Here is a 24,380-nt window from a genome sequence, read left to right as displayed (position 1 = left end):
GGATCTTAACAAGGTTCCAAGTAGAGCTTCAACATGCAACAAGAAGAAATGGGAGTGAGACAAAACATTTTTTGAGCATTCAATTTAATGAAAACAACGAATAAACTGAAACAGGCTGTTTTTCAGCTGATCAAAAGTTTAGGACCACACCTCCAAAAAAAAAATAAACCCCCCCAAAACAGAAATCCAACTTCCAAACATGAACTCAGTAATGAGTAGCTCCGCCGTTATTGTTTATCACTTCAAAAATTCATTTCGGCATGCTTGATGCAAGCATTTCCATTGGGTGAGTGGGAACATTTCTCCAAGTGGTGAAGACGGTCGCACAAAGGCCATCTACTGTCTGGAACTGTTGTCCATTTTTGTAAACTTCCCTTGCCATCCATCCCCAAAGGTTCTCAATTGGATTTAGATCAGGGGAACACGCAGAATGGGCCAAAAGAGTGATGTTATTCTCCTGGAAGAAGTCCCTTGTCCTGCTAGCATTGTGTACTGTAGCGTTGTCCTGTTGAAAAACCCAGTCGTTACCACACAGACGAGGGCCCTCAGTCATGAGGAATGTTCTCTGCAACATCTGGACATAGCCAGCAGCCGTTTGATGCTCCTGCACTTCCTGAAGCTCCATTGTTCCACTGAAGGAAAAAGCACCCCAAACCATTATGGCGCCCCCTCCACTGTGGCGCGTAGAAACCATCTCAGGTGGGATCTGCTTGTCATGCCAATAACGTTGGAAACCCTCAGACCATCAAGGCTAAATTTTTTCTCATCAGAGAATAAAACTTTCTTCCACCTTTGAATGTCCCATGTTTGGTGATCTCTTGCAAAGTCCAAACGAGCAGTTCTGTGGCGTTCAAGGAGACGAGGTCTTTGAAGACGTTTTTTGTTTTTGAAGCCCTTCAGTTTCAGATGCCGTCTGATGGTTATGGGGCTGCAGTCAGCACCAGTAAGGGCCTTAATTTGGGTCGAGGATCGTCCAGTGTCTTGACGGACAGCCAATTGGATCCTCCGGTTCAGTGCTGATGAAATTTTTTTGGGTCTTCCACTTGACTTTTTTGTTCCATAACCCTCAGGATCATTTAGAAAAATTCCAAATGACCGTCTTACTGCGTCCCACCTCAGCAGCGATGGCGCGCTGTGAGAGACCCTGCTTATGCAGTTCAACAACCCGACCACGTTCAAAAAGGCAGAGTTTTTTTTGCCTTTGCCATCACAACGTGTGACTACCTGAAAGAAAAGGACAATGAAACCACATCTTTGAACAGATTTGGCTTTTTAAAGGCATGTGGTCCTATACTTTTGATCAGCTGAAAAACAGCTTGTTTCAGTTTATTCGCTGTTTTAATTAAATTGAATGCTCAAAAAATGTTTTGGCTCACTCCCATTTCTTTTTGTTGCATGTTAAAGCTCTACTTGGAACCTTGTTAAGAACCAGCCATGCTAAATATGATTTTTTGCAATTTTTCAAGTGGTCTTAAACTTTTGATCAGGACTGTATTTGAACACCTGAGAAAATCAGGTTTGCAATTACAGAGGTCAAACTTTTCCTGTAGTTCTTGACCAGGTTTGCACACACTGCAACAGGGATTTTGGCCCACTCCTCCACACAGATCTCCTCTAGATCTGTCAGGTTTCAGGGCTGTCACTGAGCAACACGGAGTTTCAGCTCCCTCCAAAGATATTCTATTGGATTTGGGTCTGGAGACTGGCTAGGCCACTTCAGAACCTTGATATGCTTCTTACGGAGCCACTCCTTGGTTATCCTGGCTGTATGCTTCGGGTCGTTGTCATGTTGGAAGACCCAGAGAAGACCCATCTTCAATGCTCTGACTGAGGGAAGGAGGTTGTTGCTCAAAATCTCACAATAAATGGCACCATTCATCCTCTCCTTAATACAGTGCAGTCTTCCTGTCCCCTTCGCAGAAAAGCACCCCAAAGCATGCTACCACCCCCATGCTTCACAGTAGGGATGGTGTTCTTGGGATGCAACTCACCCTTCATTTTCCTCCAAACACAACGAGTGAAGTTTAGACTAAAAAGTTCTACTTTGGTCTCATCTGACCACATGACTTTCTCCCATGCCTCTGGATCATCCAGATGGTCATTGGCAAATTTCAAACGGGCCTGGACATGAGATGACTTGAGCAGGGGAACCTTCCATGCAATGCATGATTTGAAACCATGACGTCGTAGTGTTCTACCAACAGTGACCTTTGAAACTGTGGTCCCAGCTCTCTTCATGTCATTGACCAGCTCCTCCCTTGTAGTTCTGGGCTAATTCCTCACCTTTCTTATCAGTGATGCCCCATGAGGTGAGATCTTGCATGGAGCCCCAGTCTGAGGGAGACTGACAGTTGTCTTTAGTCTCTTCCATTTTCTAACAATTGCTCCAACAGTTGATCTATTTTCACCAAGCTGCTTGGCAATTGCCCTGTAGCCCTTTCCAGCCTTGTGGAGGTCCATAATTTTGTCTCTGGTGTCTTTTGACAGCTTTTTGGTCTTGCCCATGGTACTAGTTGGCGTCTGATTGACTAACTGTGGTGTGGACAGGGGTCTTTAAAGAGCTCAGGCAGGTGCTACTAAGTTAGATTAATGAGTGGAGTAGGGGTGTACTTTTTAAAGGCACAGTAACAGGTCTTTGAGAGCCAGAATTCTTGCTGTTTCTCAGGTGTTCAAATACTTATATTCAGCATTGCAAGACAAATAAATTCTTTAAAAATCATACAATTTGATTTCCTGATATATATATTTTTATTCTGTCTCTGGGTGGGAATGCACTTACAATGTGAATTTCAGACCCCTGCATGATTTCTAAGAACTTGCAACATCGCAGGGTGTTCAAAAACTACAGAATCAGGGTAATAAATGGTGAGGTTTGTTTTGCTGTTAACCCTTGCTGGGTCTTGGGAACAAATGGATAAAAATGGAAAATCTGCAACAAAAAAAAGACATTTTTAAAATTTCACCTGCATTATGCTTTAATTCCTGTTTGAATACATAAATCGGATTTGAGTAATTTGATGTGTGGTTGTGGATTCTCAAATGGGTTCATTTGTGGGTGGCTTCTATTATGTAAGGCCATCACAGTCACTTCAGAATGGAATTAATCCTTAAAAGTAGTGTTGAGCGAACTTGTTTTTTAAGTTCGGCGTCTAAAGTTCGGGTTCGTGTTATCGAAGAATCTCGTTATGGATTCCGCTACCACGGACCATAATGGAATTTAGAATCCATAACGCAATTCTTTGATAACCCGAACCCGCACTTTAGACGCCGAACTTAAAACACAAGTTTGCTCAACACTACTTAAAAGGCATCTGTCAGCAGATTTCTACCTAACTGGCTGAACTATTACATGTGCACTTGGCAGGCATCTGTTTGGTCCCATGTTTATATGATGTATGTTATATGATGTCATATAAAATGATTTCTCTGTAACCACCGCGCCCTCTCACTTTGATAGGGCCGGGCAGGCTTGATGATGTTTACACTGCCTGGCCCTGTCAATCAAAGTGCAGAGCGGGCAGCAGTTGCAGAGAGAGCAGAGCCTCTAGGTGTAATGACAACACCCCAGTTGCTTCTAGATGCTCATTTGCGTATATAAAAACATAATTTTTCTCAGTAATGCAGATACATATGAACATAGGAGCAATATCGATGCCTTCAGCTACCAAGCATAAAAGCAACAGGTCAGCCAGTTTTATAGGTACAAATCTGCTAACAGATTCCCTTAAAAAAAAAAATGTTTTGGAAATTTTCTTGAATTTTTTTTTTCAAATTCTAAGCCTTCTAACTTCCTAAAAAATATTAAGTCATTGTGACATTTATAAAATGATGACAGCATAAAGTAGACATAGTGAATGGTAATAACTGTTTTAGAGGTACTGTATCACAATCTGTCTTAAAAGCAGTTAAATTGCAAACGTTTTCCAATTGTTTCAAAAATAAAGTTAAAACAAATCAGCCCAAATATAGCATGTGTGCCAACAAGTACGATGTGCCACGAATAAACAATTGCTTTGATAAGTAAAAGCTTTCCAAAGCTATTACCACATAAAGTGACAAGTCAAATTTGCAAACTTAAGGTACTATGACACCAGCAGATGTCAGACAGATCACAATAAACGATCGAAGATGTAGCCACTAATTAACAACGAAAATTTTACTTATTTTTCACATAGATAATTGTTCGTACTTGTGGTCGTTACTTGTTCGGTTTTAAATTGTTCCTTGTTATTACATGTAAAGATGGGGGCAGGTTCTTGGTCAAAAGACATGTATGAGATCGTTAGCGAGTAGACTAGGACTGCTGCTATCGATTATTTTAGTAATCAAGTATTCTATCGTTTAATCCAACGATTAATCGAGTACTGTAATAAGAAAAAAAACTAATTAAAAGAACATTTTCCTTTATAAAAACTCATCAGCCCTCTTGCGCCATCATCAGCCCCCGTGCCATCAGTCCTCAGCGCCATCAGTTCCCCCCATGCCATCAGTACTCTGTGCCATCAGCTTCCCCCAGTGCCATCAGTCCTCTGTACCATCAGCCCTCCATGTCTTCAGTCTTCAGTGCCATCAGCCCCTTCATACCATCATGTCCCCCACTCCCCCAGTGTCATCAGCCCCTCCATGCCATCATGTCCTCCACTCCCCCAGTGCCATCAGACCCTTCATACCATCATGTCCCCCACTCCCCCAGTGCAATCAGCCTCTCCATGCCATCATGTCCCCCACTGCCATCAGCCCCTCCATGCCATCATGTCCCCCACTGCCATCAGCCCCTCCATGCCATCATGTGCCCCACTGCCATCAACCCCTCCATGCCATCATGTCCCCCATTGCCATCATCCTCTCCATACCATCATGTCCCCCACTGGCATCAGCCCCTCCATGCCATTATGTCCCCCACTGCCATTAGCCCCTCCATGCCATCAGCCCCTCCATACCATCATGTCCCCCATTGCCATCAGCCCCTCCATACCATAATGTCCCCCATTCCTCCAGTGCTATCAGCCCCTCCATGCCATGTCCCCAAGTGCCATCAGCCCCTCCATGCCATCATGTCCCCCACTACTCCCCCAGTGCCATCCGCCCCTCCATGCCATTATGTCTTCCACTCCCCCAGTGCCATCAGCCCCTTCATGCCATGTCCCGACTGCCAACAGCCCCTCCATGCCATGTCCCCCACTGCCATTAGCCCCTCCATGCCATGTCCCCCACTGCCAACAGCCCCGCCATGCCCCCCTCTACCAACAGCCCCTCCATGCCATGTCCCCCACTGCCATCAGCCCCTCCATGCCATGTCCCCCAAGTACCATCATGTCCCCCACTCCCCCAGTGCCATCCGCCCCTCCATGCCATCATGTCCCCCAGTGCCATCAGCCCCTCCATGCCATCATGTCCCCCAGTGCCATCAGCCCCTCCATGCCATCATGTCCCCCAGTGCCATCAACCCCTCCATGCCATCATGTCCCCCCAGTGCCATCAGTGCCTCTATGCCATGTCCCCCAGTGCCTCCATGCCATGTCCCCCACTGCCATCATCCCTCCTTGCCATGTCCCTCAGCTACCCCCTCCCAGCAGATTCGGGCCGCTGCTTGATAAATGACAACTGTAATACTTACCTTTCCTGGCAGGGTACGGCTGGCCAATATGGAGTCCGCAGGAGAAGGACCGCAGCGTCTTCTTCTTTGCAACATGCACTGGGACCTGACATCACACAGCGTCAGGCAGCGCACACTGACGATGTGTGCACGCCAGGCCCAGGACAGTGCAGTACGGTGCCGACGGGAAACCACGGAGCGGTGAGTGATAGGCTTCACTTCACTCATGCTCTGTGTTCACATGACCAAAACGAATCCTCGATGCAGGAAAACTGCATCAAGGATTTTATAGTGACAACATATTATACGAACGGATCTATTATGAAGGAGCGATAATTTTTTAGCATGCTGAAAGATAAAGATGGGCGAGAAACAAGTGATTTGTCGCTCATCTTTGAGTCGTTCGTACTTATGACATCACATGCTTCTCGTTCATTTTCAGTCACAGGCACGAGAATTTGTACGATATTTGCTCCGTGTAATAGGGCCTTTAGGCTGTGTAAGGTGAAAACTTTGGGGGTCATTTATCAAACTGGTCTAAAGTAGAACTGACTTAGTTGCCCATAGCAACCAATCAGATTCTTCCTTTCATTTTGGACAGCTCCTTTGGAAAATGAGAGGAGAAATCTGATTGGTTGGTATGGGTAACTAAGCCACTTCTACTTTACACCAGTTTGATAAATGACCCCCTTTGTGTCTGGAAGGGGTTTAAGGAAATAATGTAAAGCATGTTTGGTAAATAAATTTAAATAATGACCATTTTGTCTTTGCCTGCAGACATCTTCGGCCCCTTTCACACAAGCGAGTTTTCTGCGCGGGTGCAATGCGTGATATGAACGCATAGCACCCGCACTGAATCCTGACCCATTCATTTCAATGGGTCTGTGCACATTAGCGTTTTTTTCACGCATCAGTTCTGCGTTGCCTGAAAAATGTGGCATGTTCTATATTCTGTGATTTTCACGCAGCCCTGGTCGCATAGAAGTGAATGGGGCTTCAGTGAAAAACGCTTTGCATTCGCAAGCAAGTGCGGATGCAATGCGTTTTTCACTAATGGTTGTTTGGAGATGTTTGTAAACCTTCAGTTTTTTATCACGCGTGTGAAAAGCGCATGAAAACGCATTGCACCCGCGTGGAAAAAACTGAACAACTGAACACAATCGCAGACACAACTGACTGAACTTGCTGGCAAAATGGTGCAAGTTTCACTGAACGCATCCGGAGCCAATCCGTCACGCTCATGTGAAAGAGGTCTTAATCATTCTGTTGAAACATTTTGTTTTAAAATTGAGTCTCTTATTCTGTTTATTAATATCTCAAATGTGTCACTCTGTTTCCTTTGCAGAAAATGCAGAACGCCCCAGCTACATTTCAAGAATTTCTCAACTTCAAACACTTGGTAAGAAGTAAAGTTTTTGCAGCGGATTTAGGGAAGCTTTTAGTCGGGCCACTTCAAGAATTAACAATTTTTAAACTGTGTACATCTGGTAATATCTTAGGGCACCCTGGTTATGGGTTGTACACATATATAAAATACTTGCACTTTCAAGGTGTAGATAATATAAACTACAGAGGCAATAGCTAAGACAGAATATGTGTTTCTAGTGGTATGCTCCTAAAGTAACATGTCTAATGAATACAGATGCGTTGTGCTATACATTATTTATGTTGTGTCACTGTCTTAAAGGGGCTGGCCGCATTCTGGCTACTGTCTATAAATGCAGTGTCGGACTGGGGTGCCTAGTGCCCACCAGTGGAATTAATTCTTGGAGCCCACCGTACATCTACTGTACATGGAGATATGACTTGTTTATTATTCAGCCTCATGCTCATGAGGACACCACTCTTCAGAATTTTGACTGTATATAACAGCCAGCAACATGTGAGTCCACATCATCACTGCATCCTTGCAAAAGTCCAGCATTTTGCAGTAAGGAAAAATACAATTTCCAGCAGGTCCTGGAAGTCTGGATCTGACAGGGCATGCTGAGTAGTAATTTCTGGTGGGCAAGACAGGAAGAACGTGAAAGCTGCTTTTTTTTACAAACAATAAAGAATAAACATATTACATATTGCCACGTCCCAAAAAGTGTGAGCTATTAAAATATAAAAAAATATTTCCGCTCGGTGAAGGCCGTAACAGAAAAAAAAACTCTAAACCACGCAATTCACCATTTTTAGTCACCTTGTCCCCCAGAAGATGTCCCTGGATGTGAGAGGTATGTGGTGCTGTTTTCTCCTATATGTAGTGCTGGCTCACTACTGTGACCTGCGTCTCATCTTCTCAAAGTCCTTTTTTTTAATTATATGCATTTTAAATTTGGCGACTAAAATTTTTTTCGTTTAGGAGCCAATGGCTCCTGGTCATTTTTTTTTGTCTGGAGCACTGTATTAGCCCCCTAAGGGGCTAGAACCCTTGTCCTATTCAGTCCTAATAGAGATCTATTAGGGTGAATAGGACTTTACACTATACCTGCTGCCCTGTACTTTGTGCACACGGTAGCAGGGAGCTTACCATGGCAGCCAAGGCTTAAAGAGGACCTTTCACCAGAGGAAAGCCTCTAAACTAACTATACAGAGGTGTAGAGCGGCGCCCAGGGATCCCCCTGCACTTACTGTTATCCCCGGGCGCCGCTCCGTTCGCCCGGTACAGCCTCCGGTATGTAAGGAGTTAGGCTCCACCCATTTGATCCTGCCGGCGTCTTCTTCTCCTATGCTGTAGCGCTGGCCAATGGCAGCGCTCAGCTCATAGTCAGGCTATGAGCTGAGCGCTGCCATTGGCCAGCGCTACAGCATAGGAGAAGAAGACGCCGGCAGGATCAAATGGGTGGAGCCTAACTCCTTACATACCGGAGGCCGTACCGGGCGAACGGAGCGGCGCCCGGGGATAACAGTAAGTGCAGGGGGATCCCTGGGCGCCGCTCTACACCTCTGTATAGTTAGTTTAGAGGCTTTCCTCTGGTGAAAGGTCCTCTTTAAGTAGAGACCTGGCTGCCATGGTAACCGATCGGAGCCCCGTGATTACAATGATGGGGCTCCGATCGGAAGCTGCCACTGAACCACCAATGAAGAGGAGGGGAGCCACTGCCACCAATGACTATAACAATGAGGGGGGGGCGCCTGTGGCCACTGCGCCACCAATGATTCTAATACTGGGGGGAAGGGTTAAAGGGCGCACTGCGCCACCAATGGTTATGATTTATAATACGGGGGGGGGGGGGGCTCACTGCGCAACTAATGAATGTAATTAACAGATTAATTCAGGTGTAGGCAGCGGGTGGCAGTGGCGTTATCACAGACCCGGCACCCGGCCTCAATAACAAGGCATGCGATCCGTGGCAATTAACCCTTAACTTTAAAAGTGTGTTATCTAGTAGCTCCCCCACACCCAATATATTATGCTTCCAGATCCAGCCTACATTGCTCTCCTGTTTAGTTGCTTAAAGTAGGGATGAGCTAAGCAAGCTTTGAATCCTTGATCTGAAGTCACTTCGCTCAAAACTTCAGTTTAATGCTGTGCAGAGATCAGTCTACATAAAGCATTTAAATGTATGGCAAATGTGAGGCAAAGTCAGTTATTCCCGAAGTCTCTTGAGACTTTGATGAATAACTTTGATATTTGATTTTTAAACTGGAAAATAATTTTAAAACTTGGATCCGAACTGTGCTTCGGTCCCGAGGTACCTGTCCGAGGCCATACATTTTAAAGGGACTCTGTCACCACTTTCTAACCCCCCCTTTTAAAAGTATTGTTCTCTCCATGGCGCCCTTGTGATTACAAAGGTGTTGTTATAACATAAATTCGCCGTCTCGTTTTGATAAAAATACCTTTTATCTAACCTGCCAATCTTGTGGATAAGGTGCCCAGGGCGTTTCTGAAGGTCTGAAGCTGCCGAATTAATTCCACTGGTGGGCACTAGGCACCCCAGTCTGACACTGCATTTATAGACAGTAGCCAGAATGCGGCCAGCCCCTTTAAGACAGTGACACAACATAAATAATGTATAGCACAACCCATCTGTATTCATTAGACATGTTACTTTAGGAGCATACCACTAGAAACACATATTCTGTCTTAGCTATTGCCTCTGTAATTTATATTATCTACACCTTGAAAGTGCAAGTATTTTATATATGTGTACAACCCATAACCATACAGCGCTTGGCAGGCTCTGAGTGGCTGGCTGCAGTGCTCGTCTTATGAGGAGGTTGAGCGAAGTGCGCGCATGCGCACTTCACTCAATGAGGCTGATTCTAAATGTCCGCACGGGCGCATCAGGCACAGGCCTGTGTGCACGCGCGGGATCTTTGAAAAGGAGGAGGGGGCACTGAGCGAGAGCCGGAGGCGGATTTCTTTACATTCAGGCGGCGCTGAAAGGATCAGGGGAGGAGCTGGGCACCAACGGCGGCGGCGGCGGGCGGCAGCTTCAGACCTTCAGAAACGCCCTGGGCACCTTATCCACAAGATTGACAGGTTAGATAAAAGGTATTTTTATCAAAACGAGACGGCGAATTTATGTTATAACAACACCTTTGTAATCACAAGGGCGCCATGGAGAGAACAATACTTTTAAAAGGGGGGGGTTAGAAAGTGGTGACAGAGTCCCTTTAATGCTGTACGGAGATGGATCATTAAACCGAAGTTTTGAGTGAAATGACTTCAGATCTAGGATCTGAAGCTCGCTTCGCTCAACCCTAGGTCTCCCCTTCCTCCTTGCTGTGGCTTTCTTTTCATCCTGTCTCTTTTGATCCAGCTGCAGCCCCCACTTTCCTTCCCTGCTGTCTTTTCCTCCGTGCTTCTCTCTGGCGATGCCTCTTCTGGTCCTGCTGTCTTCTCCTTCCCTCATCTGCTGCTGAAGAGACAAGGCCTATCTGGCTGGCAAGAGATCAAAGTTCTGGCAAGGGGGCGGGCCAGCAGGAATTCCTCCCCTCCACTCTCATTCCACCCACAGTGTTTGGGGAATGCACCTTTCCCCTGTCAGGATGTTCCAGGGACATGAATGCTGGGACAGGTTAGATTGCCAGTAGCTGCAGCATTTTTACAAAACTTATTAAAAGAATTAAACAGCGGCAGACCGAAAGTCCCACTTAGAAGAAGCCCACGCCAGTCCGGACCTGGCCCCAGCTGCTCACTGGCAAGAGCTGCTGCCTCCTGCTGATATACATCAGCAATACTGCACCTGGCCAGCAGCACTTTATTAAGCACCGCTGCCTGGAGAACATCAACAGGCGGAGGTGCTTAGTAAACTGCCTGCTGGTCGGGTGCCGCTCTGATGATGTATATACATGGGCAGGCAGCTGCGCTTGTCAGTGAGCAGCTGGAGCTCTCAGATATATTTACAAGTCAGTATAGCCTAGGGCCCAGTGGGGGAATTCACCTGCTCCCTGCTGGGCCAGTCCAAGCCTGGATGAATGGCTTAATGAGATGACTGTAGGGTACTTAATAATATATCATTTGTTGATATATATAAGCTCCACCCCCCCTTGTTGGCCAAGTCATGTGTGCTGTTTGCATAGAGGTTCTGTCCATAAAGTGTCTGCTGATGGAGGGTCATGTGACCAGAAAAATCATTCGGTCTTCTCCATTCAGATACACTTCACCTGCCATCTGCACTGTTGGGAGTTTAGTGCAGGTGCAATGTATTGGAATGGCAGAGGCCAAGTGATATGTCTGGTCACATGACCATCCATCAGCGGCCATCTTATGGACAGGACTTCTATGCAGACAGCACAGATTTGCCCAACAAGGAGAATGGCTTATGAAATATAACAAACGGCACAGAATATCAACAGAGGCTATATTAGTGCCATATAGTGATCTTGCCTACATCAACAGTAGTAAGAATGTGACCTTTATAATAAATATTATCTTTAAAAAATGTGCTAATAGTTTATTTTTAACTATTAAAATGCAAAGTGAATGAGTAAAAGAGAAATATAAATCAAAGTTCTACAGTAGTGGCCAAAAGTTTTGAGATGGACACACATTTTGGTTTTTACAAAGTTTGCTGCCCCAATAAAACATTTTCTAATATACTTTATTAATGAATTTTGTATTTTTATTATACACTGCTCAAAGAAATAAAGGGAACACAAAAATAACACATCCTAGATCTGAATTAATTAAATATTCTTCTGAAATACTTTGTTCTTTACATAGTTGAATGTGCTGACAACAAAATCGCACAAAAATAGAAAAATGGAAATCAAATTTTTCAACCCATGGAGGTCTGGATTTGGAGTCACACTCAAAATTAAAGTGGAAAAACACACTACAGGCTGATCCAACTTTGATGTAATGTCCTTAAAACAAGTCAAAATGAGGCTCAGTAGTGTGTGTGGCCTCCACGTGCCTGTATGACCTCCCTACAACGCCTGTGCATGCTCCTGATGAGGTGGCGGACGGTCTCCTTAGGGATCTCCTCCCAGACCTGGACTAAAGCATCTGCCAACTCCTGGACAGTCTGTGGGGCAACGTGACGTTGGTGGATAGAGCGAGACATGATGTCCCAGATGTGCGCTCAATTGGATTCAGGTCTGGGGAAATGGGCGGGCCAGTCCATAGCATCAATGCCTTCGTCTTGCAGGAACTGCTGACACACTTCAGCCACATGAGGTCTAGCATTGTCTTGCATTAGGTGGAACCCAGGGCCAACCGCACCAGCATATGGTCTCACAAGGGGTCTGAGGATCTCATCTCGGTACCTAATGGCAAAAATATGGGTGGACAGCACTCCTAAGTAATGATGTGTCGGGTGCTCGTCTCCAGGAGGGGTGGTAAAAAGCCCCTATGAAGCAACTTGTAGATATCCAGAAAAAAATAAAAAAAATGGAGACAGCACATCCAAAAAAGGTGCAAAAGGTGGAATTTATTGCAAAAGGTGACTGCCATTAGGGTACCTAATGGCAGTCAGGCTACCTCTGGCGAGCACATGGAGGGCTGTACAGCCCTCCAAAGAAATGCCACCCCACACCATTACTGACCCAATGCCAAACCGGTCATGCTGGAGGATGTTGCAGGCAGCAGAACGTTCTCCACGGCGTCTCCAGACCCTGTCACGTCTGTCACATGTGCTCAGTGTGAACCTGCTTTCATCTGTGAAGAGCACAGGGCGCCAGTGGCGAATTTGCCAATCTTGGTGTTCTCTGGCAAATGCCAAACGTCCTGCACGGTGTTGGGCTGTAAGCACAACCCCCACCTGTGGACGTCGGGCCCTCATATCACCCTCATGTAGTCTGTTTCTGACCGTTTGAGCAGACACATGCACATTTGTGGCCTGCTGGAGGTCATTTTGCAGGGCTCTGGCAGTGCTCCTCCTGTTCCTCCTTGCACAAAGGCGGAGGTAGCGGTCCTGCTGCTGGGTTGTTGCCCTCCTACGGCCTCCTCCACGTCTCCTGATGTACTGGCCTGACTCCTGGTAGTGCCTCCATGCTCTGGACACTACGCTGACAGACACAGCAAACCTTCTTGCCACAGCTCGCATTGATGTGCCATCCTGGATAAGCTGCACTACCTGAGCCACTTGTGTGGGTTGTATACTCCGTCTCATGCTACCACTAGAGTGAAAGCACCGCCAGCATTCAAAAGTGACCAAAACATCAGCCAGGAAGCATAGGAACTGAGAAGTGGTCTGTGGGCACCACCTGCAGAACCACTCCTTTATTGGGGGGGTCTTGCTAATTGCCTATAATTTCCACCTGTTGTCTATCCCATTTGCACAACAGCATGTGAAATTGATTGTCACTCAGTGTTGCTTCCTAAGTGGACAGTTTGATTTCACAGAAGTGTGATTGACTTGGAGTTACATTGTGTTGTTTAAGTGTTCCCTTTATTTTTTTGAGCAGTGTACTTTTACCTCCCTAAAGTGCACCATTCACTGTGCGCTTAAAACTCAGTCCTTTGGACAGCTCAGCGGTGTACGGAGTGTGAAATTTATGAATGGGGCCGCAGCAGCGCAGGGAGTACGGGCAGGAGCGCACATTGCTGCTCCTACCCGTGCCCCCTGGAGGATTACTAACTCCTGGCATAGCACATGGGTACCCTATACCCTTGAACTATGCCAGGATTAGCTGAGCGGAGCGGCTCCTGCTACTGCCCTCTCCTATAAGCTAAGAGAACTGCATGTCAGTTCTTAGCTTAGTGGAGCAGGCAGAAGCCGAAGCCGCTAATCCTGGCATAGATACATTTAACACTCGGACTGAGCTGTCAGCGGTGTACAGATAACTGAGTTTTAAGCGCACAGTGAATGGTGCGTTTTAGGGAGGTAAAAGAATAGTAAAAATACTAAAATAATTAATAAAGTATATTAGAAAAAGGTTTATTGGGGCATTGGCGAATTCTTATTAAAATTTGTTATGAAGGTTTAGTTACTCTTTAACTGTATTTTTATTGAAGTCATGCAATAAAGTTTTGTACAATCATAGCAGTATTTTCAAATAAGTAGTCATTACAATTCAAACATACTTATACTTAAGTACCAAGATGTAAAAGTGAATATGACACTTCTTAGCATTCAGACAAGAAAGTATACATCAAGGGATACAGACCTTGACAGCACAGACACACAGCGAAAGGAGAATAAGGGAAAAGGATGGCGTCAACATAGCTATCCTATTGATTCAGGTCTAATGTATTCACAGGAATTGTAAGATGCAATATTCATCCCAAGGCGCCCACACTATGTCAACGCTCCATAGAGTGTTGTGTATAAGCTCCTAGGGCTATAGATTGTTTCCAAAATTTAGCTAACCTACACCTAGCTTCTGTTAGTATATGTAGTGCTAGTTTAAAGTGGTGTCTCGGGGGTGCCAACTGTGTCACGTTAAATAAGTAAAGTAAGAGATCTAAAGGGAATTTAATATGGATCACCTGGTATATATGATCATATACTAGTCGCCAAAAAGAGTGTATTGACGCACATGACCAAAAGATATGAGAGAGAGATCCCACTTCTGTCTGACATCGCCAACAAATGGCTGGAAGACACGGGTTAATACGATGTAGTAGTTGAGGCATCCAAAACATTAATAATTTATATTAATTCTTTGACATTTAAGGATGCGCACTTGCCATATTGAATATTAGTAGGTTGGTACTTGCTAATGTAGAGGAGCAATCTGTCAGAATTCCTCCATTCTAGTTTGCCATTCCACCTGTACTGCATCCGTATAAGGAAATGTAAGCGGCTTAACAGGTCCCTGCGAAGGAGAGGAACTCTACCTAAAATGAAAAACATAAAGGGAAAACACAGAAGGAACGTGGGGAAGACAGTACATATGAGCAAGAAACTAGTTGCCCTATCCAGTAGGTAGTCAGGAAATAAGATCCCAAGATAGGGCAACAATAAAGGAAACAGCAATAAGCTACACTCCACTCCATTCCATGTACATGGATATGGAGAAACGGGAGGCCCATTTAGGAGGGCTAATGGAAAGTAAAATCGAGCTCAGAGAGCCGTAATGAACCATTTCGTATCAACACTGAAGAAGAATGGGTAGAGGACAAGAAACACATCTCCACTAAACAAGGCAAGCATAACAACAAAAAAGGGTGACCATGGGAAGCATAGAAACAGTCTAGTGCCTGCTGCCAGAGCATCCAAGATACCTAGCTTCATGTCCCAGTTTGCAGAGTGGCGCAGGACACCACTCTAGATGTCAGCCCAGTGCAAGTAGGTGGTTGGTTGGATTGCAGCAGATAATGCTTTCAGTCGGTTAAGCACCACCCTGTCTTCCACCAAGTCCAGTCTCAGTAGCCAGGAGTCTTGTCCACACAATCCTCACCCTGATCCTCCTTCCTCCCACCATGTACAGTCTGGCCAAACAAGTGATCCCACAATCGGATATTCCGAGGAACTCTTTTCAGCGCCATTACTTGATTTGGCCCTCTCGCTAAGCACGCTTGAAGAGGGACATGAGGTCTTGTGCCCTGATTCCCAACCTCTTGAGCATCCACAGTCACAAGAACTTGACGGTGGTGAACGGCAATTAGAGTTTAATGAGGTGGATGATGATGAGACACAGTTGCCAATGAGTCAACCGCAATAACTGTCTCAAGAGGTTGATGCAGAGGATGAGACACAGTTGGCAATCACTGAGGTTGTGGTTAGGTCAACAAATCAGGAGGATGATCAGAGTGAGGAAGTGGAAGAGGAGGTGGTGGACGATGAGGTCACTGACCCAACTTGGGAAGGTGGCAAGCTGAGCGAGGAGAGCAGTACAGAGGGGGAGGGATCTGAAGCACCGCAACAGGCTGGAAGAGGCAGTGGGGTGGCAAAAGGAAGAAGGCGGGCCACACCAAACAGGCCCACAACTGTTCCACGGAGCACCCCCTTGCGGAAATCTCCCTTGCCAAGGAGTAGATGTTCCGCAGTATGGCGTTTTTTTTTAGAAAGTGCGAATGACAAAAGAATAGTAGTTTGCAACCTGTACCTGTCACGGCCTTTGGTGTAAGCTGTGACACTGTTTCCATACTTGCGGTTGCCCGCAGCAACGTGTTGCTGTGAGAGCATGCGGTGGCAGTGTCTCGGCCTTCTGGGTGATTGCCGTGACATGGTTGCCACGCATGCTGTTGCCGGTGGTAACATGGTTTGGTATGCTTGTGTGTGCACTTCCCCTTTAAGTGGCTTCCTTCCTCTGTCTGGTGATGTAAGGGTTAACTACCTTGCTGGGTGTGGTCACTTGTGCTTCTTATACCTGTGGCTTTAGGTCAGCAGTCAGTTGTACTCCACCCTTGGTGTGTGCTGGAGTTATGCTCCTTGTCTGGTTGTTCCATCTGTCCAGTGTGGGCCACCCTTGTGGTCATCAATGTTATCCCAGTGTCTCCTTCCCTTCCTGTCCTTATTTGTATGGAGTGGGTTATGTTCAGGGTGTTTGTATGTCTAGTTTGGTGTTACATGTCTGGTGCTGTTTGGTGTCCAGCATGTTTACTAGATATTCCCCTGTCTCATGTTATTGCAGCTATGGTGTCCTGGGTTCCTGTGTGGTTTGTGTTGTGTTGAGGAGTCAGGGAGAGGATTAGGGATGCTGTAGGCACAGTTTCCCCCACTCCCCACCGTGAATGTACCATTTGAAAATGAGCCTGGGCGTGAACACTAGCAACCTAACCACCACAAGCATGATCCGCCACATGGCATACAAGCACCGTAATAAGTGGGACGAACGCCTGGGTCCACAATCTGTGTCTGCGGGTCACACCACTGCGTAATTTTCCCCTATGTTACGTGCTGGCCAATGCCCTGTCGAAGGCGCAGGCCAGGATGCCTCCCATCCTGCACCTGGACCTTTTCAAGCACAATCACTGACCACATCCACTTCCGTGTCCCAGCGCAGCGTTCAAATGTCCTTACCCCAGACCTTTGAACGCAAGCAAAAATACCCAGCCACCCACCCACAGGCCATAGCACTAAATGCGCAGCTTTCCAAATTACTGGTCCTGGAAATGTTGCTATTTAGGCTAGTGGACACTGAGGCCTTCCGCAGCCTGGTGTCGGCGGCCGTCCTGCGTTAGGCAGTCCCCAGCCACTATTTTTCAAGGTGTTCCGTGCCCGCCTTACACCAACATGTGTCCCGTAACATCACACGTGCCCTGACCAATGCAGTTACTGAGAAGGTCCACTTAACCACAGACACATGGACAAGTGCATTCAGCCAGGGATGCTACATTTCCCTGACGGCACACTGGGTGAATCTTGTGGAGGCTGGGAGAGAGTCGTACCCTGGGATGGCACAGGTGCTACCGATGTCAAGGATTGCGGGCCCTAAGTCGATTAGGGTTTCCGCCAGCACCTACGTTAGTGGCTCCAACCCCCGCTTCTCTTCCTCCACCTCCTCCACTTCCACCACTGAACTATCCATGTGCAGCACCAGTCAGTGATCAGTCGGTAGCTAGAAGCAGTGTAGCACTGCAGTGGTGAAGCGGCAACAGGCCGTGCTAAGGATGATATGCTTAGGGGACAAAACAGCACACCGCCACAGAGCTGTGAGAGGGGATAAGCGACCAGACTGAGCTGTGGCTCTCGCCACTCAACCTAGAACCAGGCATGGTTGTGTCTGATAATGGCCGTAACTTGGATGTCTGACCTCTGTGAGATTTTAAGAAACTTTGAGGAATCAACACAGATGGTGAGCGGCGATAACGCTATTATCAGCGTAACCATCCCACTTCTGTGTCTACTCAAACGCTCGCTGCTCACAATTAAGGACGACGCTTTGCATGTGGAAGAGGTGGAAATGGGGGAAGACATTACATAGGGTGATAGCCAAACCACCCTCAGTTCGTCTTCTCAGCACGAATTGGAGGATGAAGAGGAGGAGGAAGAGCAGGAGACGGTTGCCTCCGCTACAGAGGGTAGTACCCATGGAAGTTTAATTCCATCTGTTCAACGTGGGTGGGCAGAAGAGGAGGAAGAGGATGAGGAGATTGAGAGTGATACTACTGATGACGACAGCGAAGTCTTGCCTGTTGGTACTCTGGCACACATGGCTGACTTCATGTTAGGCTGCCTTTCCCGCGACCCGCGCGTTATACGCATTTTAGACAACACGATTACTGGTTGTTCACCCCCGCAACAAAGAGAACTTCTCATCTCTCATTCCTCTGGTGGAGAGGACGAGCAAAACGGTGCAATACCAGAAGATCCTTGTTGAAAAATTGCTCCAAAAATTTCCATCTGACAACGCTGGCAGCAGAGTCCGTAATTCCTTGGCCAACCGAGGAGGGGAGACAAGCGGAACACACAGCAGTTCCAACAGAGGCAGGGCAACACTCTCCAAAGCCTGGGTCAGTTTCATGACACCCCGCCAGCACCCTCACCCTGATGCGCGGCCTAGTGTCATAAGGAGAGAAAAAATTTGGAAGAGGGTGAAGGAGTACATACCAGACCGTGTCAGCATCCTCAATGATCCCTCAGTGCCTTACAACTACTGGGTGTCCAATGCTTTGGAGGTGCTGGCCTGCCCTGCCGCTAGCATTTTGTCTGAGCGTGTATTTAGTGCTGCTGGTGGCATTATAACAGATAAGCGTATCCGCCTGTCAACTGAAAATGCTGACAGGTTGGCCTGGATTGACCATGAATTCTCGACTCCACCAGAGGAAAGCTGATGAACATAAAGGCACTTTAAATGTTTACTGAATGCACTGTATTCCCATGCACCCCTTCCACCACAAACAAGGGTATATGGTTGAATCTTCCTTTTCTTATCCTCCTTCTCCTCTTCCATCATATCAACATGCTTATTTGTCACATATAGTGCCTTCGCATATATGCCCTTCAAATATAATGTTTTACAGGGTCAGCTCACCTGCAGGCCCTCGCATAAAATTTTTTAGAGGGTCAGCTCAGCTGCAGGCTCTTGCATATATATATTTTTTTAGAGGGTCAGCTCACCTGTAGGCCTTCACCTACAATCTTTTACTGGGTCAGCTCACCAGCAGGCCCGCACCTCAAATCTTTTACAGGGTCAGCTCACCTGAAGACCCTTGCATAATTTTTTTTTAGAGGGTCAGCATACCAGTAGGCCTTCACCTACAATCTTTTACTGGGTCAGCTCACCAGCAGGCCCACACCTCAAATCTTTTACAGGGTGAGCTCACCAGCAGGCCCACAACTCAAATCTCTTACAGAGTCAGCTCACCTGAAGGCCCTCGCATTTAATTTTTTAGAGGGTTGGCTCAGCCCACCAGCAGGCCTTCACCTACAATCTTTTACTGGGTCAGCTCACCAGCAAGCCCGCGCATAAAATCTTTTACAGGGTCAGTTCACCAGCAGGCCCGCACCTCAAATCTTTTACAGAGTCAGCTCACCAGCAGGGCCCGCAACTCAAATATTTTACAGGGTCAGCTCACCTGAAGGCCCTCGCATTACATTTTTTAGAGGGTCAGCTCACCAGCAGACCCGCACCTAAAATCTTTTACTGGGTCAGCTCACCTGCAGGCCCTCACCTAATTATACCTAATAGGTAATTTGCGCGCATGCTGCCTTCCTTGGATGTGGTAGCCATAGCAGTTTCCCAGGCTCCCTCTCCTGAATCAAACACTGATTCCCCGTTACCCATAGTTACAATTGTTTGCGCTGACAATAACATCGAAAGTTGATAGGCCAGACATCCGAATGGATCGTCGCCATCACGGGGACGTGCGATCGGCCCCAGGTTAACTAGAGTCACCAAAGCAGCAGCAGGCCCTCACCCATAATGTTTTAGATGGTCAGATCAGCAGGCCCTTGATCCAAATGTTTTTGCGGGTCACCAGCAGGCCATCAATCATAATTTTTCAAGGCTGTGTATGATGCTCTCCTTTATGTCTAATAAAGGGTGTATTTGAGTGCCGGTTCCTTGTAATTTTTGGCAGCCCTTTCACTTAGTGTATAGGCTTTATGAGTGTAGAGGTCCCACTACCTGAACAATTGTACCACAATGTGAATGAGGCCCTCCTTTATGTGATATACAGGTTGTACAGTGCCTCTTCCTTGTAATTTTTGCCAGCACCTGCACTTTATATACAAGTGAATATACAGGAAAGAATGTTTCCTATCAATTTTTCCTCTAAAATCGATTTTTTTCTTCGGTTTGGTGCGTATTATTGTCAGTCTGTAAAAGTTGCGTACAATTCGGACAATATCGTTCCCAGCAGCGACCAGCGAGTCTAAGATGCATCCAGACATCCTCCTCATGCTGTTCCCGAACCATTTCGGTGGTGTTTCCATCAATTTCTGACATTTTCCGATGAACCAGGCACCCTCCCCTCTTCAGAGCAGGGGGTGGCTGGTTTAATGCTCGGGTTCTCCCATTGACTTCTATTATACTTGTGTGCTCGGTCGAGCACCCGAACATCCCGATGTGTTCGGCCCGAGCCCCTGAGCACTACGGTGCTCGATCAACACTAATCCTTAGCTATTTGAACGGGCAGTTTGACCACTGCATAGTCTTCAGTATTTATCTGCATGCTGCCTACTGTTTTTCCTGGGAAATCAACCTGTAATTACACTGCAGCATGGCTACATTCTAGACAGTGTGCAGATAATCATTGAAGAGAACGCAGCGCTCGTACAAACACTGTGGCCCCTTCAAACAGCTGATCACCAGGGTTGTTTAGAGTCGGACTCCCATGATCTGGAATTGATGACCTATCCTGAGGACAGGACATCAGTATTATGAAACCAGACATCCTCTTTAATTTCTGCCCTCTCTGCCATTGTCACTTTTCAAGGAAACTTTCATTTTTTGGTCGATCATTTGCTTGTGCAAATCTCAAATATTTTATATATTGGTAGATAAAAGGGGTTGTCTCACTTCCGCAAATGGCGTTTATCAGAAAGACAAAGTTAATACAAGGCACTTACTTATGTATTGTGATTGTCCATATTGTCTCCTTTGCTGGTTTGATTCATTTTTCCATCACATTATGCACCGCTCGTTTCCAGGGGTTATGGCCACCACTGCAGCGCAGATTCGAGGTGGCCGGGATAGGAGCTGCTGCACATGCATCCCTACTGTATGTGTACTCCCACAGTCCTGGCCAGCAGAGAGGCTGGTGCCTATTCCTATAGTGTGCAAGCATGACCACCGCTGCTGGATTGCGGGGTGGTCATAACCCCTGGATACAAGCAGTGTATAATGTGATGGAAAAATTAATCAAGCCAGAAAATGAGACACCTTTGTCTACATGATAAATGCCATTTGCTAATGTGAGACAACCCTTATAAAGGAATTGTTTTAAGTAAGAAATTTATCCAGCAGAGATTTTCTAAGGTATATAAATCACCTTGTCATCCTGCTCTGTAATCCATCCTGCAGCCATCTTTGGACATACAGTAACACCAAGGTGTGAGGAGAGGTTAAAAAGCAAATCTAACCTCTTTTCATATGAGTTAAATATGTAGTCAAACCTAATAGCTGACATCCCCAGTGGTCCCAGCCTGTGCGCCATAAAAAAAAACAAAAAAAAACAAAAAACATCCCACAGTATCCGGAAGTAGCTTAGCAGTTGCATCTGCTTGAATGGCACATCACTGTGTGGGGACCAGGAACGGCTGGCATAGCTTAGGCATGGACGGGGGAGTGTGTTTTCTTTTCTTTTTTTATGGGGCACAGATAAGGACCACTGGCGTTGTCGGCTCCTAGGCCAGAAAAACCCTTTCATGTTTTTTTTTCTTCTTGCTTATATAGATGATGCTTTTCTTTTTGTCTATGTATATATGGAAATTTATAATATTATGGAAAAAAGTGTGGCTTCTAGTTCATTGATGCGCCCCATTTTTTTTTCTTTATTTCAGAAAGATTGGCCTGAAATTCCCTCAGTAGAAGAACCTCTTCATAAAGAGATGATTCCAGTTTCTATATTTTCATTGGACGTGATTCATGAACATTTTTTAGTAAATGCCCCCCTTTCTGTGAGTGCTTTTGGAGATATGGAGTCAAAAATTGATAAGAGTTTGGTGCTTTTGGATAGTTATGCCTCCCAAATGTTATGTCTACCAGCTTTGGATGGTGATAAGGACTCTTTGCCAAGAGGTAAACACTACTTCAATGTTATTTGCTGTGATTGTATTATTACTTATTGTACTCTCTGTTTTATGCATGCTACTCTGCATCTGAAGTTGCATTACACTACTCCCAGGAACTGTTTTATGTTTCTTGTCAGATTTGCAGTTGTGTCATATTCTTTCCATTTTATAATGAATTTAATGACGCTCCATAGGGTGTCCAAAGTTTGGGATATTTCCATTTCTAACCCATCACAGATCTATACTTCAACACAACTCTGACCTGTTTATATATCTCTATGCCTAGTAGTATTGCAGACTTGGGTGCCTTCCACTCACATCATGTGACAGATCATGTGACACCATTTCAGGTTTTCATAGCAAAGAGGTGACTACATATGGACTTTTAACCCCTTAAAGGGCATCTGTTAGCAAATTTGTACCTATGAAACCGGCTGACCTGTTGCATGTGCTTTTGGCGCATGAAGGCATCTGTGTTGGTCCCATGTTCATATGTGCCCGCATTGCTGAGAAAAATGATGTTTTAATATATGCACTCTTCACTTTGATTGACAGGACCAGGCAGTAAAAATGGCAGCACACCTGGCCTTGTCAATCAAAGTGCAGAGGGAGCAGCAGTTGCAGAGAGAGCTTAGCCTCTAGGTGTAATGGCAAAACCCCCACTGCTCCTAGATGCTCATTTGCATATATTAAAACTTCATTTTTCTCAGCAATGCAGGCAGATATGGACATGGGACCAACCCAGATGCCTTCAGCTGCCAAGTGCACATGTAACAGGTTAGCCAGTTTCAAAGGTATAAATGTGCTGACAGGTGCCCTTTAACCACCTCAGCTCCCCTAGCTTAAACCCCCTTAATGACCAGACCACTTTTGTGCAATTCTGCACTACACTACTTTCACAGTTTATTGCTCGGTCCTACAACTTACCACTCAAATAAATTTGACCTCATTTTCTTCTCACTAATAGAGCTTTTATTTGGTGGTATTTAATTGCTGCTGACATTTTTAGTTTTTTTGTTATTAATCGAAATTGACCGAAATTTTTGCAAAAAAATGATATTTTTCACTTTCTGTTGTAAAATTTTTCAAACAAAATTACATTTCTATATAAATTTTTCTCAAAATGTATTGTTCTACATGTCTTTGATAAAAAAAAAATGCAATAAGTGTATATTTATTGGTTTGCGCAAAAGTTATAGCGTTTACAAACTATGGTACAAAAATGTGAATTTCTGCATTTTGAAGCAGCTCTGACTTTCTGAGCACCTGTCATGTTTCCTGAGGTTCTACAATGCCCAGACAGTAGAAACACTCCACAAATGACCCCATTTCGGAAAGTAGACACCCTAAGGTATTCGCTGATGGGCATAGTGAGTTCCTGGAAGTTTTTATTTTTTGTCACAAGTTAGCGGAAAATGATTTATTTTTTTAAATTTTATTTTCTTTCTTACAAAGTCTCATATTCCACTAACTTGTGACAAAAAATAAAATTTTACATGAACTCACCATACCCCTCACGGAATACCTTGGGGTGTCTTCTTTCCAAAATGGGGTCACTTGTGGGGTATTTATACTGCCCTGGCATTTTAGGGGACCTAAAGCGTGAGAAGTAGTTTGGAATCCAAATGCGTAAAAAATGCCCTGTGAAATCGTAAATATACTCTTTGGAATTTGGGCCCCTTTGCGCACCTAGGCTGCAAAAAAAGTGTCAGACATGTGCTATCGCCGTACTCAGGAGAAGTAGGGCAATGTGTTTTGGGGTGTCTTTTTACATATACCCATGCTGGGTGAGATAAATATCTCTGTAAATGACAACTTTTCCCATTTTTTTTTGCAAAGTTGTCATTTTACAGAGATATTTCTCTCACCCAGCATGGGTATATGTAAAAAGACACCCCAAAACACATTGCCCTACTTCTCCTGAGTACGGCGATACCACATATGTGACACTTTTTTGCAGCCTAGGTGCGCAAAGGGGCCAAATTCCAATGAGTACCTTTTAGGAGGGCCTTTTTTTAGCATTTGGATTCCAGACTTCTTCTCACGCTTTAGGGCCCCTAAAATGTCAGGGCAGTATAAATACCCCACATGTGACCCCATTTTGGAAAGAAGACACCCCAAGGTATTTCGTGAGGGGCATGGCGAGTTCATAGAAGTTATTTTTTTTTGGCACAAGTTAGCGGAAATTTTTTTTTGTTTGTTTTTTCTCACAAAGTCTCCCTTTCCGCTAACTTGTGACAAAAAGTTCAATCTTTCATGGACTCAATATGCCCCTCAGC

The 24,380-nt window shown here is 45.5% G+C and overlaps 1 protein-coding gene across 1 annotated transcript in view; it reads left to right on the top strand.

Annotated features, from left to right (window-relative positions):
• The window catches only part of FAM227B (family with sequence similarity 227 member B), a 695,955-nt gene that overhangs the window by 125,708 nt on the left and 545,867 nt on the right, over positions 1 to 24,380 (top strand). Inside the window, exons 2-3 of the mRNA XM_040414019.1 lie at positions 6,942 to 6,995; positions 21,871 to 22,108. Coding sequence (XP_040269953.1) covers positions 6,945 to 6,995; positions 21,871 to 22,108 — 289 coding nt within the window. The 5' untranslated portion in view covers positions 6,942 to 6,944. The remainder of the gene's footprint in view (positions 1 to 6,941; positions 6,996 to 21,870; positions 22,109 to 24,380) is intronic.

The sequence above is a fragment of the Bufo bufo genome, chromosome 1, assembly GCF_905171765.1.
Source record: "Bufo bufo chromosome 1, aBufBuf1.1, whole genome shotgun sequence".
Lineage (NCBI taxonomy): Eukaryota > Metazoa > Chordata > Amphibia > Anura > Bufonidae > Bufo > Bufo bufo.
Note: the sequence above shows the minus strand (reverse complement) of the source record. Positions and strands in the feature narration are given on the sequence as shown.